Below are 19,221 nucleotides of genomic sequence, written 5' to 3'. Positions count from 1 at the left end.
AAATTGGACCAAAATTAAAAGTTTTTAAATCTGAGATGAAGATTGATCCTTTATAACAAATAAAACGGATGTGAAAATCAGTTTTTATGCACAAGTAGTGCTAAAAAAAAAGTCTGACAGAAGAAATAGATGCTATAAGCTGGGATCTATAATAAAAAATGATGTGACGTATTGGTCCAAACTTGACACACATTATAATTCTATATAGTCAGTGCTGGTCAGAGTGAGGCAGATGGCAGTGGAAGATCTGAGTGCAGGAGAGGAAAACAACACATGGATGAGAACAGAGAGGTATTGACTCTGAAAGCAAAGAGAATGAATCTGAACTGGATACTAAAATGGACCAATGGAGCAAATGTAAGGGTTTTAGAATGGAGGTGAATAAGTATGGAAGCAGAACAGTGTATTATGTAACCATGCACACACAAAACCTTGTACAGCAAGTAAACTAACCAGATGAGGCTCTCTGTGCAAGAATGACATTTTGGATTTTAGCAGGAAACAACAACCTGCAGGTCATACTTTTTTTTTTTTCTGCCATTAAAGTTTTTTGTTGATTTTTTTCCACAAACCTAATAACAACAACAAAATTAAACAAAAGTTACGAGAGTGTCCACAATAATTGTTTAATTCTCAATAGCAGTCCTTTTCAATTATATGTAGTCTGTGATTTTTTTGTGTATATTAATCTATTCTGATAGCTTAAATTGTTTTATTTTTACTGTGATCTGCCGTGTTGAAAGAAGAATTTCTGTTCACTGAAAAGACTAAAAGACTCACCAAAAGTATCCATTATCTTTACGCTATATCCCATTTAGTGTCACAGGGATGCCAGAACCTGTTATGCTACGGTTGGGTGGGGTCCAGGTATTCTGTCGCAGGGCCACACAATCACAAACCCAAACCAGAGATGATTTGGAGTAACCAATTAACCCTATGAAGTATGTTTATGGACTTTGGGAGGAAAGTGTCCAGAGAAAACCCAATGAGAACATGCGAGAATTTGAACCAGGTCACTGTGAGGCTAACCACCTGAACCTCACATTGCTTTTGGTGCCTTGCATGGAAGTTCTACCCCATCAGTGTGTGAATGTGTGTGTGGACTGTAACAAAAATGCTGGAAGAGTGAGCTGCATGGGTGACTCTTATGAAGACATCGTCACAACCTGGATAAGATCCAGATCCTCAGATGGAAGTAGAAATCTTTTCATAGGTAGAGTATATTTTTAATTTGGAACGTGAAGCTTTCTTGTCCATGAAGATCACCACTAATGTGGAAGAAGGTTGCTAGAAAAGGAAGAAGATTAACTTCTTCCTTTTTTCCTGAGGAATGAGTTGCTGCTAATTCCTTCTTCCCTAATCCAAGTTAGCAATCAGGTCTGACGCTGCGCTGCAAACTATGCAAAGATTTAAAATTTTGTTTTCAGATCTGCAAGATATTTTACCAGGGTTGAAGTTATTCTAACTTACAACTCTAAACTTTAAGCTTTTCTCAAAATCAGTACAGTTGAGATTTTATTTTGTTTCATTATCATTAAATTAATATTAAAACGAGTCAAAATAAGTTTTGCTTGACACTCTTGGCATTAATATAACTTGATTTAAGACTCAAAAAATCATTTTTGGTTCAGCTATAATTTAATTTGATATACTGGCATTAATTGTCGTTATTTTGGAAACAAAAAAATGCTTTATGTTTTAAGAATAAGAGAGTTTATGAAGATTTCTTAATCTGGGCCAACTTGTATTAAGATTGTATTTGTTTTAGTTTTGTACAATTTGTTCTAAAAAAGTCATTTTTACTTATTACGCCATTTTTTTTGTCACTAAGCTACAAATTTGTACTTTCAAAATACAAACAATTTGCTTAGAACTACCTATGAAACCTATTATTTGGATGCAAAGGACAATGTTTTAAGTATTTCTGTCTAACAGTTTGTTTTTTAGCTTATTTTGGAACTCCTTGTTTCTAGATTTTGATATAATCAGATTTCTTGTCAAGTAAAAATAAATTGATATAACTTGAGATAACAGATAACTACTTTCTAGTGATTTTCTTCTTAAGATTAATGCTGTTTTCCTATTTTTAGGTTGCAGTGAATGGTGGAGGGGAGAAAACAACAGTGGTTACAACCAAATCATCTAATTCATGATTGAAAATGAAATATTTCTCAGAAAAAACAAAACGAAACAATCATCGTTTAGGAGACAATTCAAAATTGAGAAGACAAGAGTTTAGCAACACATGTAGTATGAATAAACTCAGAAAAATGCTCAAAAGACAATCTGGACCGCATGGAAAGCTAAAGCCTGGGACCGGTAGAGTAAATGCAGAAGAAAGTAATCAGTCACAGGTGTGGGTGCTCAGCCCGGCTGAACCAAAGTGATCAGAGAGCGTGCAGAGGAAGGAGGAGGAGAATCTGGAGGAAGACAGGAAGAGGAAGGTGGAAAACAAGGAAAGGAGGCAGGATGTGGAAAAAACTTGAAGGAAAAAAAAAGCTTCCTGGGCTGAGGTCATCGTGGAGTGGATCGATGACTTGTTGATCTTTAAAAGGAAGATTTATTCTGGAAGATGTGGTGTGAATTTAGTTTTTGGAACATTTTTCATTATCGTGTTTGTTGCAAACATTTTTTTTTAACAAATAAGAATTATATTTACGTCATTTGACTGAACCTTTTTTTTAAACTAATTTTATAGTTTAATTTCTTTTTAAATTGATATTTATTGTAAGAATGTTTAATGGCACGACAGAACGGTTGAACTGTTGGTAGTTACACAATTTTCCTGTGGATGAAGAAAATGTATTGCTTGTGGTTTTACAGTCAACCAATAATTGGTGAACTTACAAAATTAGTCATATATATTAAACAATGAGTTTTATAGACAATAATTTAAGCATTAAAGGGAGAAATTACACCGAATCACAAGATGAACTACAGATTTCGACACCTGTTGAGAAGAAACTCGATAACATTCAATGTTCTGCTGAAGATGAGGATTGAAGAAATAATAATTTGTCAACATTTGTACAATTATTTTGAGATGGCAAACACCAAGGACCCTAATGCAGGAAGATAAGTCTCCACAAAATGTTTTAACCAAAGCGCTTACACCACACAAGTAACACTTCAACACTAGTGATATAGTGAAGGTTCCCTAAATAGATGTGAGACAATTAACTAAATGAAAACAGCTGAACCCAATCAGAAGAAGAGCCTAGAAAGACACAAAAACACCATCTTTATAGTTATTAGAGTAAACTTTATTAGGTTTTTTAGTTCCATACCCCCTCAAAAGTCTGCAAATTACTTTCAGATTTAACTCGTTTTTTTTTGTTTTTGTTTTTGTTTTTTTGCACAAATGTGCAAGTAAACACAAACTTTAGGGAAAAGTATAGTCATTCTTTTAGAATTTTCCTGCTAAAAATACTAACTCATTTAGTACTTTCTTCAACAAGGTATCTTGCTAAAATAAGGATTCTTCAGTCTAAAGATACTTCAGTCACTTTAATAGTCTCCATATGCACATGTCAATTGAGAGGCCTCTAGAGGGCGCTAAAAGCAAGATCAACACAAAGCATTAAATTGACACTTTCATTCCATCTGTCCTCCATCCTAAACTAATTTATTCTCAGGATATTACAAACATCTGACTTAGTAAATACTATTTTTAATGTAGCAAGAACAAAGGTTCAGAGCAAAAATATCAGGAAGCACCAAGAATTCAAGAGTTTGTGTTCACAGCTTGGTTAAATTGTTAAATATTCTTGAACAATTCTAAATCCCAGAATCCTACTGGATAAAAACACAGTTTTTGTAGACCCATTTTTAAAATAAATGATATTTATTTGAGAAAATGTAATCTATTTTTTTCTGCTTTACTGATTCAGAGCAAATTTAGGTGTCTCTAATAATTTCTTAAAACTAGTAAATTTTATTTGTGTTTTTTTACAATGTATTAGGAACAACAATATTTGGATTTACTACAAAATCAACTTTTTTAAGGAAAAGGTTACAGTTCAAAAAAACAGTTTAAGCCATGAATGCAATAAAGAAGTGTGGACAGGTGATTTAAAAAAAAAATCTAAATCACAACTATGGAGAAAAACATTGAATACTTATCACACCAATTTATGCTTTCATGTTTTTTTAATTGAACATAATCATGTGTCCAGTTTATGCATTAAGTGACTATAAGTAATGCCAAAGAGTTCCCATAGTTTACATATATATTTTGTATCACACCAATATGCAAAAATATAAAGAGGTATTTTCTCTTTTGTGGGATCAATAAACTTCTATTCTATTCTATTCCTTTATTATAACACATGATAATATCTTGATTGGGAGAACTGTTCAGACTCTTCCACTGCACAGTCCTTTTTCTGTGTAAACCCTGACAACATTTTATGTAAATGCAAGTCTGCTTAAAAACATTTTTAAAATCAATAGTGAAAGAAAAAAAGAAGACCGAGAGACCCTCATTAAAGAGAAAATGACATGTTTTAATTAGGGTTTAATCACCACTCTAATGTATAAAACATAGAGCCAGCAGGAGACAGACTGCCTGACCGCTTACATGTGATTTTCCATTCAAGGCTCATATTTTTTAATCAGGACTGGCATGAAATATTTTCATTAGCACAACATTCTTACATGGTGAGATATATATGAAGTCAAAATCCAATTTGACACTTCTTTATGGGTTTAAATACCCATTACAATTTTTCCTTAAGAGCCAATTAATATGGACAAATCACAATCCTTTAATTTTCTAATAAAAATGTAAATAGCTTTGAATGACTTGCCGCAATCAGAGAATTTACTGACATAAATGTTACTTGTCTTTGTGAAGATGCAGAGCAATGACATTGTCTTTAGCTCTACAGATAGAATGAGATGCAAACAGAGGTCGTCTATATTACAGCACAGAGACTGCTTTATTTAATGTATTTAAAGGTCCAATTAGAAAGATCCAATTAGATCTTTGTTGCATCTTCCATTTTGTTCGAATGATTCTTGCTGAATCAGAATTTGCTTTACTTGTTGTGCTAAATGTCATATTTAGTGTTAAAATAAACCATTTACCATTAGTAATTAAGATATTACTATAGTTAATTACTGACCTGCCAGATAACCTTGAATTCTCACCCTTGTTTAGCTGGTTCACTTTCACACTGCACTGGATGGGAATTATTTCTTCTTGGAATTATGTAGTTCCACAGCTGGTCTTTTGGGGGCAGTGTTGCCTGAAATAAATACAAAGCAGACCAAAATAAAACTAAAACACAGCTAGTCCTCTCTCCGTAATGATGAGTACCTTACTTCCAGATTTACTGATATGAATCATTTTTTATTAGTGCTTTTTCTGAATCAAACTGTCTGTTTGAACAGTCTTTAATTCACTTAATCTCTTTGGTTTCATTTGCAGAGTACTTAGTCTACATTCAGACTGTGTTGAACTGCACCAGAGTTCACTTTCAAACTTAGACCTTTGGATTCAGGAATTCAGGTTTCAGATACATGCATATATAAAAAAGAGGCAAATTGTTTGAGAAAAATAATAAAATGAAACCTCTGGAACAATTAAGTTGTTTGTTTTATGCTTTCCATAATTTATTTAGTAAATGATAACTTTATCATCTGACACTAAACCCATGCTGTTGAATGATATTTAGACAAATAAAGGCTTGAAGTACAAAAATATTATTACAAGTTTTCTTCATAATCTGTTTTGATGTTGACAATATTGAAAACAATGTTTAATAAGCTGAAACCTCTAATTAGCATAAAAGAGAACAAAGATATGGTGGCCTGTAAGTGCAAATCAGATTGGCAAGTCAATCGACGCAAAAAGTATTTTAAAGATACAATGATTAAAAAAGCAAAGCAAATCTTTAGAAAAAACAGCATTACATTTTAGAAAACAACGCAAAATTCCTAAAACCAAAACGTAAGAAACAAAAATTAAAAAAAAAATTTTTAGAAAACAAAAGCAAAAAAAATGGAAAAGGTAGGAACTAGTGGGCTACACTTATTGCATGATGACATCCAGTATCGCTTCATATCAAATAACTTTTGGTTGAAATGATGGACAAACATCATCATCCAATCAGCAACGCCCCATAATGTCTAACGTTTTTGGTTTCTCATCATGTTTTGTTTTTCTAACATTCATTTTGTTTTCCGAATCTTCAATACTTACAGTAAAGAGCTTACAATTACTAGTAGAGTTCAGGCAAGTACAGCTTCTAACTGTCTACAGTGTTGCCAGATTGGGCAAAAAAAAGTCAAATTTGAGTAAAAGAAAAACCTTCCCAATTTGTGCAGGAAACTGCCCTATTTGGCGAAATTGTCCGCCGGTTTAAACAGGACACCACTTCCTCACACCCTGCCTTATCGGAGAGTGGAGAGATTCATTAAAGAGTGGGATATGCACGCAATGGAAAGACTTTTTGTTGTGTTTTTATATTTTCATCATATTGTTACCTTTAATATTTTTTTACCAGTGACTTTGGTATTTTATTACTGTTTTTATTTTAAAAACCATATATTTTTATGGAGCTGTTATACTTACATTTTTGTTACTTTTTTTAATGCTGCACTAGCTACTGTTTTCTTTTTATTATAATGGTATGATGCCATTATTAATATACATGCTCTATATTTGATGTGTGTTCATTACTGTAATTAGTTGATTCACATTTTTATTTGTCAAACGTGTCAGTCCTGTGTTTTATTACACATTTAACTAACAAAAAGATTGTATTTCCGTAAATTTTGTATAATACAATATTTAAAGTATCTGTATCAGCATCGGTATTGGTATCAGAATCGGCGATACTAGCCCTGTAATGACTTGATTTCGAATCGATCCCCAAATTCCCAGTATCGTCCACTTCTTCTCCAGGTGCCAAATTCGGAATTTTAATGGATTTCTCCAAAATGTAAACTTTTTTCTTTGTTTTTTTAAGTCTGTGAGGTTTACTTAAATAAAGGTTTCAAATAAATTGTATCTAATGCTTATTAGTCAATTACACTGAAGAACCTCTGAAGCCAGTTCAGCACCACAAACACTTTACAGAATAATGATGGTCAAAATGCATTTTAAATTGAAATTTTCAACCCTTTTTATCCTGCAGTTCAGCTTCTAGTGATCCAAAGTACTTGAATCACATAGTACTCAGTTTTGCATTGACTTCTTTTTTATCAATATTTTTTTTTGTTCTAAATTGCTATCCTTGTCAACTGTAACAGGCACATAAAAAACATAATTTATTCTACAAATGGAACACTATTTCATTTTAGATAACTTATGACAGATATAAAAAAAATCTTAAACAAGAAACATAATTAAATTTAAAAAAGTAAAATTCCACTTTGAAGGAAGAAAATTTAAATAGGATACATTTTCTTGTAAGGTAATACAATTCTAAAAGAATAAAATGCAATAAGTATCAGCAAAAGTCTTTGAACTCTGACGGAGAGTGAACGCAGGGCGTGTAAAAGCTGTTTGTGAAGCTCACAGATTTAAGGTTTTTTGGGGGGTAAATACGAATAAAATGTGCTAATCTTTCAGATTACTTGTGAGAGATTTTGTTGTAATACTTGTGTTTTTGCATTGAAATGCCTTACAACAAGATTCAAGTCACTGATTTAAAAAAAATGCATTAATTTCTTTAAAGAAAGGAGATCAGAGTTTAAAAGACACAATCAACTAATTTCATAATTATGTAAATATAAATGAATGCATAACAGTCGCCTAAAGAAAATCCTCTGTCATTTTTAGTCCGTGTGCGATAAGCTAAAGTTAAGAAGAAGTTGGAGGGAACACCTCACAGAGACACAGTCAATCACTGAAGCAGAAATCTTTTCATTTTTCAGAATATTTTCTGTCATCAGACACCGAGTTACAAGAGGGGGTGCTGTTGAGGCAGAAAACTAGATGCACAGTGACAACCCCTCTTCTCCATTGATCAGATCCACATCTGTCTGAATCTCTGGATCAGCTCTCAGCTCTCATGAGACAGGAAGTATAAGTTTGTTCACTTTAAACTTGGATTTACAGGCATTTAATATTTTATTTTTTAAATATTTTTTTAGGAAAACACTTAAATTAAGTGGGTAAATGAAGTGAAATTACTATAAGTGTTTTTCTATATGATTAGCCTGACAAAATACTGTTAAAATAACATTTATCACTGGAAAAATGGATAAATATACATAACAGAATACAGCACATCAACTTTCATTTTGAATTTAAGTTAAAGGAAAACATAAAATACTACAATACTCTCATTTTACTATAGCGGAAGGCTTATGTTGGATGATAGGAATAATTTTTATGACATTTTCTAATGGAGTGCACAAGTTTAAAAATAAATAAATTTTATTTTTGGCACTTTTTCAAGTTCACAACTATTTAGCGATGAGATCTATAGGAGGAACTAAATTTATTTAGCAAATTTTCACACATTTATTACTTAGCAAAAAGTATGCAGAACTCATAAAGCTTTGTGTATTCATAAAATATTTATAGTAACCAGAAGCCTTCCAATGGTGTACAAAAAGAATTGTGGTATTTTTAATGTTTTCCTTTGACTTGAAACCAAAAGAACTTCAATTTTTCAGAACAAATTCAGAATTTTTCATTTTTTAAATTAGTTTGCAAAATAATTATTGGCCATTCTGTCACCCTTTTAACCCTTAAATCATTAATAAATCAAATTATCTTCAGTTTTTTAATTTGTTTGCATAAAAAACGTTACTACTTGTAAATATAAAATATTGATATTACACTTCTTTTTTCCCCCCTATTTTTGCTGCCTCGCCTTTCAACACAGAATGAAATCTTCTGAGCAAAGGAAGAAATGTTATAACTTTTATTCTCACACAGTATTTGGGTCATGTCAACAACAGCAGATCTTTTCAAGAGCATGCTTTAAAAACACCCCATATGGAGCGAAGAACAGACACTTTCATTCAACAAAAGCTATTAAATAGAATTTGTACAAGGGAGCGAAATCTTCCACCGAAGACAATGAATCAAAACACAAGTTGAAAACTTGTCTTGATTTCACGTAGACATTGAATTCAAACTTATGAGTTTTTATGGGCCCAAATTAACTTATGAAACTTTTTTTATATTTATATATTTACAAAAAAATGTGTATTTGGAAGCTTTTGTTGCCCCAAAAAGTGTCCCAGTCCACGTGGACTTGTGGCTGTTACAGCATACTCCTCGTGTCCTCTCGTTTGACGTGCTCCAGCGTCTTTTCCTGACACTTGCTCCTTTTGTTCTGGTGCGTTTTGACGTGCTTGGCCAGGTGGTCACTCCTCATGAACCTCTTGCAGCAGTCCGGGCACACGAAGCGCTTCTCCCCAGTGTGAGTCCTCAGGTGTCTCTGCAGCTCGTCCGACCTGGTGAAGCTCTTGCCACAGAAGAGCCAGTTGCAGACAAACGGCCGCTCGCCCGAGTGCCAGCGCAGGTGCGCCTTCAGGTGCGACGTTTTCCCGTAAACTTTCCCGCAGCCGGGGATGTGGCAGATGTGCTGCTTCTTCTTGCCCGGCTCGTCGCTGGACGTGGAGGACTGGCAGTTGGGACACCTGCAGCGTCTGCAGCGGCGCGCCGTCGCCAGGGGGGACTTGGTGTGCAGCAGCGCGGCGATCTGCGTCTGGTATTGTGCAAAGTCCGTGTGCCCCAGAACCAAACCCCTCTGGAGCTGGAAGCGGTGCGGGGCCAGGGAGGAAGAGTGGCTGACGTGGTTGCCCTGCTGCAGACTCCACCACGGGATGTCCTCCCCGGGGTTGGGGGACAACTGTCTCTGCTGCTGGTGGTGCACCAGGCCGGAGGGTCCCGTCACAAAACTTGGCATGGCGGGCGGGATGGGAGCTGGCGCTGCGTAACTGACGGCCGGGACGTAAGTAGGGGGGCAGGTGGACTGCATGGAGCAAGGTAGCATCTTCACGGGGGAGAAGTCATAAGGGTACGAGGGGTCCGCCGGAGGGGTCAGGGGCAGTTCGTGGGGGGAGCTGAAGGAGCTCTGGATGTGCGCAGACAGCTGCGGCTTGGAGGATAGTCCGAAAGTGGAGCTGCTCGGAGGGGTGCCCTCGTTAGTCCACGGGTGGAACAGCCGCGAAGGGGAGCCCAGAGTGGGGTCGTAGGGCACCTGGAGGAACTCTGTGGGGTTGGATCCGTGGTGGTGCCCGATCCGGTTACAAGTGGCAGCCAGGAGAGCCAGCGGGGAGTGCTTACAGTTCTCTGGAGAAGAGTTTGGAGTTCGATCCTGGATCAAAGCACACAAAAAAGTTACTTTTTGGGAATAAACTTCCATTAAAATCGATTTATCATACATCTTATTTTGTAAAAGTTTCTTTAAAAAAGTATCAAACCTGTAGAAAAGCTTGCAGTGTTTCATTCCGCAGAACAGCCACCGCTGCCATGGCGCGCGCCCTCCTCCGCGTGCAAAAAAAACTACCAAACAAACGCGCTAATTTTCGCCCGATCCGAGCATCCAACAGCCGTCTCCCAGCAGCTCTCCAGCAGCCTCCCGCGCTTCCTCCTCTCTCCCAAATATCCTTGGTGTATCTGGAGAGTGAGGGATCACTTCTTAGAATTTGATAAGGACTTTGGTGGGCCGCCAGCCAGTCAGAAATAAGATTTATTACTTTGAAGTTTGCCGCTGCCCAATCATCAAAGAATGGCGGCTCTTTGAGAGGGGAAAGCAAATCCTTTGAATCCACAAAGCTCCTATGGTGTGTTTGTTGGTCTGGATAAAGGAGCTGATTATTAGGGGGGTTGGGAGGGGAGGAGATAAAGGCGGGACAATTAATGAAGTAATCACTATGTGGGAAATGTATATACACAAATAATTGGATTTTCTTGATCAAAGACCCCCATGCCGCCTGGAGACCCCAGTATTGGATGCTGTAGTCATCTGATCCTCTTTTTGTAATTAAGGATTTGTAGCAGAACCCTGTGTGACAATGTGACATTGTTATCTCTGGAGATCTCCAAGAGCCCCTGCATGACTGTTTGATGCAGGAAAAGAAAAAAAAAAAAAATCAAGTGACTCAACACAAAGTTCTCATCTCCGAGAGGATCTGCATCTCTTTTCCATTTTCTAATTTGAATTCTAATTTTCTTTGTTGTGCCTTTGAACTACAACTTGGCATTAAACACTTAATTATGCCCTCTCTGAATTATTTAAATACTTATTTCTTTCACAGACATTTAAATCAGTTGTTTTATCTGACGCTCGCTGGAAATGCAGATTATTTTCCCTCTGTGCTGAATGTTAAAAATGACAAACCGAGAGGCTGCTGCAGCCCTTTTGTATAAATCACCAAAAAGTAACACTTTTAAACAAAAAAACTCTTTTTTTTTTTGCACAGAAAGAAGTCCCACACCTTTAATAAGCTTAAAAAGTAGGTGCAACATAATAAATAATCTCAAAAAAGGTGTTTTAATTTTTATTTCAGAGTATTTAACAGAGCCAAAAGTGTGTTTTTGATATGATAATATTAAAAACTTTAGTGGCAGAGCAGAAGCAATGGAAGTTCAAACTCTCTGATCTTTATCTGGCTTCCCCTGCAGAAACAATCACTGTCCTCTCAACTATTTTGGAGCGGCAGATTTTGAATTAGATCTGTTCCTTTGAAGGGATTAATGTTCCCCGTCCTCTCCCACGGCTTTACACACAGTCATGAGGGAAAGGGGGAGTCCTGCTGGGCTGCACTGGAGCCATGTTAAACGACTACGCCGGCTGCACGAGTGGTGTAGTCGCACACAAGAACACAGAGAAGATTAGCCTTGTTTACATCAACATGGCAGCTGAAGTGAAGGAGGTTGCTGCAAAAATTATGGTAAAACTAAAAGCCACTTTTCAGAATCCTAAAGTCAGAATATGTAAATCAGTTATTTGCTTCTTTTAAAGCCTCTTTTTTGCACCTGGAGGTCACAGGTTTAAAGAACTCTATAAGCTTATTTATTTATCATATAGTTCCTTGCTTTAAATTCTACTTTTAAAATGACAAATTCAGGGACTTAATTTCATGTTTTTCAAACCATCAAAAGTTAACATAAATAAATAATTCATTCACATTAAAGTACATTTAATCATATTTGTACACTGAATCTTTTACATTACTTTATATAGTTGCAAAAGCAGGTCAACATCAATGCAGTAAAAGTACGCGATAAAAGAAAAGAGTTGTAATAAAGGCTTTTACATTTATACATCAACGTAAAAATTACCTTAAATCCAAATAACAATGCACAAACATTTGTAGAGCCCATGTCCTATTTCCTACCACAAAAACCTACAAATATAAATATTGTATGTCAGTTTTGGATGCACTTCAGTTTTACTGTTTCAATGGTTTCATTATTCTAGATAATTTATCATTTTACATGTAAGTTTGTGATATACCACTGTAGTACTTAAGTTTCAAACTCGTATATTTTGAATTACACATCATTTTTACTTCCAATTTTTTACTTCCATTCCTTGCTCAGGTACTACAGTTGAAACTCAGCTTTCCAGCGAACACTATAAGCATTCCTCTTAAGAAAAGGTTAAGATAAAATTAAAGAAAAGAACATTTTTGGAAGCCAGGGGCGGAGCTACTGGGGGCAGCTCCCCTCCTCTAAACAAAAAGCTTTACTCTCCAATTTCTCAAAATTATTATTAGCAATATTGTTTAAAAATCATCAATACAAGCCTCTTTAAGCAGGAATAGCACAAAATTAGCTTTAAGTTAAATTAGTATTAATTGAAATGTTCTTATTTGCCACCTTCCAAAGTCTTCTGCCCCTCATATAAAATTTTCTGCTTCACTACTATCTAAAATTAAGTTTATTTAAACAGTTACCAAAAAGATTGCGCTATATTCTAATGGTAATCAAAGTGTGTAAAACCAAGGATGAGTTACAAAAGGGTGTAAACAACTGCACTAAAAGTTGTTTTTTTACAGAAGGAAACTAAGACTTTCAAAAGCTTAAATTTGAAAAAAAAAAAGTCATTTTGATATCATCTCCGTTACTTGTTCATATTTTTTATATCACGATTCTTGAAATCACTCAATTGAAACTAAAAGTAGTTATTTGTCAAATGCAAAAATAATGTGGTGTAGAACTTGTTAACTTAAAACATTTGCTAGATTTACTCAAACTGCAACAAAACTTTTGTTTTCCATCATGAAACCCTCACTATTCTACAGACAGAATGCTAAATACATAGCTAAATGTCTAGCTTTACCATTTATCCATGAGGTTGTTAATTAGGAGTGTTCTGCCTGTTGCAGTAAGACCCCAATAAGATAGAAGTACTTCTAAATCCCACTTATCCAGAACTTGTTTTTTAAACACACATTTACCTAAAAACAAAGATTTAATCTAAATGAAAATTATTCCACATCTCATAAGAGCGGGATGTAGCTGCATTTCCATTGATGATGAAATTGCGCAAATTGGATTTGCAAGAATGAATTTGCCAAGTAGAAACACAACCATTTAAAAAAAAAAAAAAAAAACTCACATTTTTAGAAAATACGTTGTGGAAGTGGTCGTTTTTCAATCGAAATTGACATATAACGCAAAACCGCAATGGAAACAGTTTTTTTCAAAAATGAGTCACTTGACCAAAAACTGGATAACAAGCTCAGCAGGTGGCAAAAGAGGTTCCACAGCATCACTCACCTCATCAAAAGTTGAGCGTACCACGTAGAACTATTGGATCCACAACTCCTCTGTAAAGTCACCAAACATGATTTGCCCCAAAAAAAAAAGAAAAAAAAAAAATCGCTTTATCCATAGCCATTCCCACGTAGCTAACAACTCCATTGCCTGAAATAAGGTTCCGAAATCTCCTTTGATAGAGGATGTTATTGATAATTCATGTAGACAAAATGGTATGGTCGAGCCAGGATGGGATTATATAAGTTTGCTTCCTTCCACTCTCTTTCAAGCGATCTACTTGTAATTCATGTGTTATGTCATGTATAATTCCTGATTGATTGAAATAAACCATTTCATTCATTCATTCATGGTGAGCACTAATGACTGGTTTGCATTTGCATAATTATGATTTCATGAAAACAGTGTAATTGCCAAATTGTGATTTTTTTTTTACATTTCAATAAAGTTTTGTGTATATGTGTACTGGGAACGCAGCTGGTGTTGGTGTCTATGGTGAAATGTTGACTACAGTACTGGGATGTTGTACTAAACCTAAAGGCTTTGTGACAGAAAAAATGATCTTTTTTTTGACACAAACTTTATTTACAACATCAACAAATGTAGCCAGAAATTAAAATGCAGCTTCAACTTGTACTTTGTTCTTGTTTGTAACTTTAAATGTTGAGTATATAGTGATTTATAAGAAAATTTCAACAACTTTTTATTGAACCAGAAAATTATAATAAACTTAATATTTACCTTTTTTATTTTTTTTTTTGCAAATGCACTTACCTCTTAATGCCTGTTGTCACAAATATGAGACACATCACTTTGGCTTAAAAATTACCTAAATGTTGCATCTATTTAAACGCAAAAACATAAGAATTTTTTTTTTTTTGCAGCCAGAAATAAATCTTCATACATTTATTTTAGATATAGTGATATACTGTTGAATTTTTGAATATCCATTAAACCTGAGGTGTAAAATTGAACAATAACCCTATTAAGACAAACTTGAACTAGAATGTTTTTGTGTTTTTTAATAATAAAATTTTTAAGAGTATTTTTTTTATCAATAGTATAGTTTGTATTATTTTAGTATGTGCATTACAAGGGATGAACTTTTCCAACTTATGACTAAGATTGAAGATTTTATTTTCAGATGATCAAATCCACAATGTGAATTCATCAATAACTGATTAAGACAAACATCTTGATGATCAAATTTAATATTTTATTTCTAACCACAAAGCTATTTCTAAACACATTAGGATGGATTGAAAGTTTTTACAAACTGTAGGTTCAGTCTTCAAACAGAAATACAAATGAATACAAAAATGCACAACAGGACTTTGAACACATTTATTTGACACATAGAAAACAGGCAGTACTGATAAATAAATACACATTTACAGTAGAAGTCAGGTGTTCTGCCAGGATGGTTTTGATCAAAAAGGGAATCTGGAAGAAAAAAAAAGAAAAATACATTAAATGCTTGTCGCAACAATATTATTTCATTTGAGATTAATTGCCTCTGCACTGCTCATCCAGAGTGGATGTGAACAAAAGTAGGATTTTGACATTCTGAGCAGGCAGGCTGATTTGACAGAGTCGCAGCAACATGAACCCTTTTTAACTTTCCATATTCTCTGGACAGTTGGAGAAAAAAAATGGTTCCACATCTGTCTCGTAGAAGAGATTTCAGAGGCTTGGGAGGAAGGGGTGCATGTGTGGGAGAGACAGGGGAGAGGGGGAGAGATGCTTCAGGCTACTGGGTACTTGAGCCGCTATAATGGTGTCTCGTATGAGAAAACATCTGTGAATTTCCTCAGTGATCTACAACAAAGTATAACTCAGAGCAGTCACTCAGCAGACCTTTGAAGTTGCTGGCTGACAGAAAGCTGCCATTGTTCGCAGCCCCCAACACACAGAAACTCCAACTTTGGTCCTACTAATTTTCCTTGCAACACGATACAACTCTCACCCCCCTCCACCCTCTCTCCTCTGAGCCTATGAAGTCGAGGATCTCTGCATATTCAGGAGCAAACAGCCCCAGCTTTGCGTGGGGTTGGCCCTGGGTCACAAAAGGCGGGACAGGTCATTTTACCTTCACTCAGCCCACCCTGGATGCATTAATCCTGCCTTAAAGAGGAAAAACTCTGCCCCTTTTATGATGATGTGCAAAGAGGGAGAGAGAAAAAACCCTGCTACATAAAGCTATCACCTTCAAACCAAGATGTCACGGACAAAACAGCCTCAGATATTGAAGGGCTTTCAGGTTTTGGGAGTAAAATGCTCACATTTGTTCCACACACCGTTTCAGATGTTTGGTTATCAAAAACTTCCTGTGCTGGTAATGCTTAGGTTATGTTTATTCCTCGGAGCGACTCAGCCTAAGTTTTACAAATCATTAAGGAGCAACGATGCAACAAGTTGCTATTTAACCTTAAAAAATTGTATTTAAAAGTATATATATATATTAATTTAAATAATGCATAAAATAATAAACAGAAAGGTTTTTAGAAGATAAAGTCTCTAAATTAAACTTCCTTCTAGGATTAAAAATCTCGATCATGTTTAGAAGAAATTTTCTTTGATTTTGAGCATTACAATAACACAGCACCCAAAACAAAAGAAACACAAAGCACATTTTCACGCTGAGTAGTTTGATCTGACTCCTTGGATAGCCTGTTTAGTTGGGCAGATGAGAGAGAAAATCTGGAAATACAAAAAATATTGCAGTTCCTCAAATGACCACCGGATGCTGGTTTCAGAATGGAGCAACTTCCCATTGACTCCCTTATTAAAAAGTTAGATTTTACAGCAGAAAAAGTGAATTTACATTCTGTATTCAGAAATGTTCTGATTAAAATCAATTTACCGTGGTTCTTCGCAGTATTGTGGGTTAATTTTTAACGATCATCACTGGTTTCTTTCTTTTTGCGTGTGTGTGTGCTAGATTTTTTTTCAGTGCAATTATCTATACATTGTCTTAGTTTTTTTATCAGCATATCTTGTTCTGTATCCTGACTGGGTGTAGATCATTCCCAATAATCTCCTCCATGCCGTGTCTCCAGTGCAGTAACTTGCCAAATCTACATAAATCTTCAATGGAAATTAGATCTATGTTTTCAGTCTATAATACTTGGCTTATTTTTATAAGAAGGTTTGAGCTTTGATAGTTTCAACAAAAGAGAAAAGTGTGAAAAGGTTAATACTTCTTTAAGAAAAGTGTATAAAAGGGTCTAGTGTTACCTTAAGATGACTATCATGTATTTCACATATCGCAGGTCATTTTTAGAATGTACCTCCTGCAAAAAACGAAGTAACACTGTATGTCCTATTTAAGCTAACACTAGTGAGATGTGATTTTTTTTTCAAAATCATTTATTTGGATTGTTTTAGAGTTTCAATTTGTTTAAAATTAGGTAGCTGATATTTTGATTGGCCGACGGGTGAACTCCACAAAGTTGTCTTCTAACTCTTTTTTCGATGGGCAGAGTAAACTTTAGTCACTATGATTAATCCTTTTTAATCTTTATTTTGTCTCTTCAGAATCCTGTGGATGACATTGAGATTATGTCTCAAACATAAGTGTTGATGGGACAAGTGAACCCTGATCTTCCTGAAAAGAACAACCTCTGTTCCTTTGCAAATAATTCCTCTTCTTGTGATAATATGAATGGTTAAAACAGTAAAACTAAAGCTAAAGGACCAGGTGTTGTCTATTATAAATCTGAAAAACAGCTAACAAGAGTAAAAGTGTAGTCACTCTTTCTGGTATTAAATGTAGTACAGTGAGGATGTAAATGTGTTGTCAACAGTTTTTCTCAACAAGAACAGATATTTTAAACAGAAATTGCAAAGTTTTCAAAACTTGCTGTTGTAATAGTGTGAGTGACCATGACACTTTTTTAGGTACATTTATTCCTTTCTATTTTTTGTTTAAATAATATCTTAGACTTTTTAATAGTTTTAAATTATTTGTTTTGTTAATGTATGAAATGAGCACTGATCAGAGAAGACTTTGTTTAGTTGTACCTACAGCAATGAAAATGAAGTATCTATAAATATATTTATGATAGACAAATGAGTCCAAGAGGACCTGGCTGCAGACATGTGGAACAGGAAGTCTCTCCATGTATCCTCGAAAAAATTGATTGGGTATTTTAAACTTTTTAAACTTTATTTTTCTTTACAATTTTGAACATTTTAGGGTTAGAATTAGGGTTTGGGTAACTTCCATAAATTTTGCTTCTGACCGATTATGTCATGCACCATCTTGTCTGCAACCAGTTCCCTCTCAATGGCTGAAAACAAATTCTTCCCCTATGGCTTCTCTCTACCCCTCCAATTGTAGGGGCATTTGGTGTGGTAGGGTTGACCGAAATAGTTCTCTTAAGGGCTAACCCCAATGGCAGAGGGATGTAAAGTCCTCCCCCGCAATGGTGTTCCGCGTCACGAGGAAAGCACTTTTCTTTACATGGATGTGCGCTAAAACTCAGAATATTTTGTTTAAATGTAAGTATTGTTTCAGAGTGACCTTTTTAAAGTTATAAAACTGATGTTATTTATTTCCGAGTGCTAGCAGCTCTGCGCTAACATAGCTAACCGGTGACTATTGAGGATGTCATGAAGTGGGAGTGATGTCCGAATTTGAGAAAGCTAGTTTGGAGAGCTAAATGTAAGGGTAGGGGAATGATTCAGGTTTGGCACTCACAGAACATGCTTGTTTCTTCATGTTTTTTTTTCCCTTTTTTTTCAGAACTCATTTTGGGCAACATCGCCCCCTAAAGTGAGCTGCTGTAACTACATGAAGCAAGAAAGTTGTCAACATTCCCTGCTTGTCAGAATTCATGATTTGATTAATGGGCTTCAAAACTTTGGAAAAAAAATAAACACAATTTAAAACAACATTTAAAGAGTCATATAGTCTGGAAAGGTTCTTCAAAGACATCAAATCGATCCTAAATCCCAGTTGAAAGAGAAGATTCTACTAAAAAGAATGGACTGTTCATCATTTATCATCAGAATGTTTTTGTTTGACCTCAATCACAATAGTTTGGTTGACCATCAGGTTACCCCTCTAGTCCGTGATGCATTCAAAACTGAAACCAGGTCGTGGTCATTCTCACACTGTTACCAGTCCAGCGTTTACTCAACGGCAGCTGGTCGCTCCATCTGGGAAGGAAATGCTGGGGCAAAACAAAACGTCTCCCACCTTCGGCCATGCCAAGTCAGCTTGTGCCCCGCTCTGTCTACAAATTGAGAAAGGCTAATCATAATTTCATGCTCTGATTTGTTAAATTCCATTCCAGCACCGGAGGCGGCAGAAAACTTTTAGGTCAGTACATTTTGCTGCACAAAGAAAAGCAGCTTTTTCCCCCCCAAATTGTTCCTTTTGTTGCTCCTCTTGTTTTCTCCTCTCTTTGCATTCGGAGGAAGCCGGTTACACATCTACTTTGCAATTGAAAAGACGGCTGTAATTGTGACCGAAACCTTTGGTCACCTCTAAGATTATTCTTGCCCTGCCAACCCAGTCT

General features: G+C 35.5%; 2 protein-coding genes across 5 annotated transcripts in view; both read right to left on the bottom strand.

Annotated features, from left to right (window-relative positions):
* Window positions 1-5,979: 5,979 nt before the first annotated feature.
* sp5a (Sp5 transcription factor a) lies at window positions 5,980-11,424 on the bottom strand. The gene is made up of 2 exons (XM_024286643.2): window positions 10,393-11,424; window positions 5,980-10,286 (listed from the first exon to the last, which is right to left on the bottom strand). Exons 1-2 carry the CDS (start codon window positions 10,993-10,995, stop codon window positions 9,228-9,230), a joined length of 1,662 nt encoding a protein of 553 aa, XP_024142411.1. The 5' UTR covers window positions 10,996-11,424; the 3' UTR covers window positions 5,980-9,227.
* Window positions 11,425-14,445: 3,021 nt separating this feature from the next.
* Window positions 14,446-19,221, bottom strand: part of myo3b (myosin IIIB) — a 70,146-nt gene continuing 65,370 nt past the window's right edge. For all 4 annotated transcript variants that reach the window (XM_024286649.2, XM_024286645.2, XM_024286647.2 and 1 more), the window contains one exon: window positions 14,446-15,139. The gene's annotated coding sequence lies outside the window, so the exon portion shown is untranslated. The remainder of the gene's footprint in view (window positions 15,140-19,221) is intronic.

Source organism: Oryzias melastigma, linkage group LG21, assembly GCF_002922805.2.
Source record: "Oryzias melastigma strain HK-1 linkage group LG21, ASM292280v2, whole genome shotgun sequence".
Classification (NCBI taxonomy): domain Eukaryota; kingdom Metazoa; phylum Chordata; class Actinopteri; order Beloniformes; family Adrianichthyidae; genus Oryzias; species Oryzias melastigma.
The sequence above is the reverse complement of the archived record's forward strand: the minus strand, read 5'-3'. Positions and strand labels throughout refer to the sequence as shown.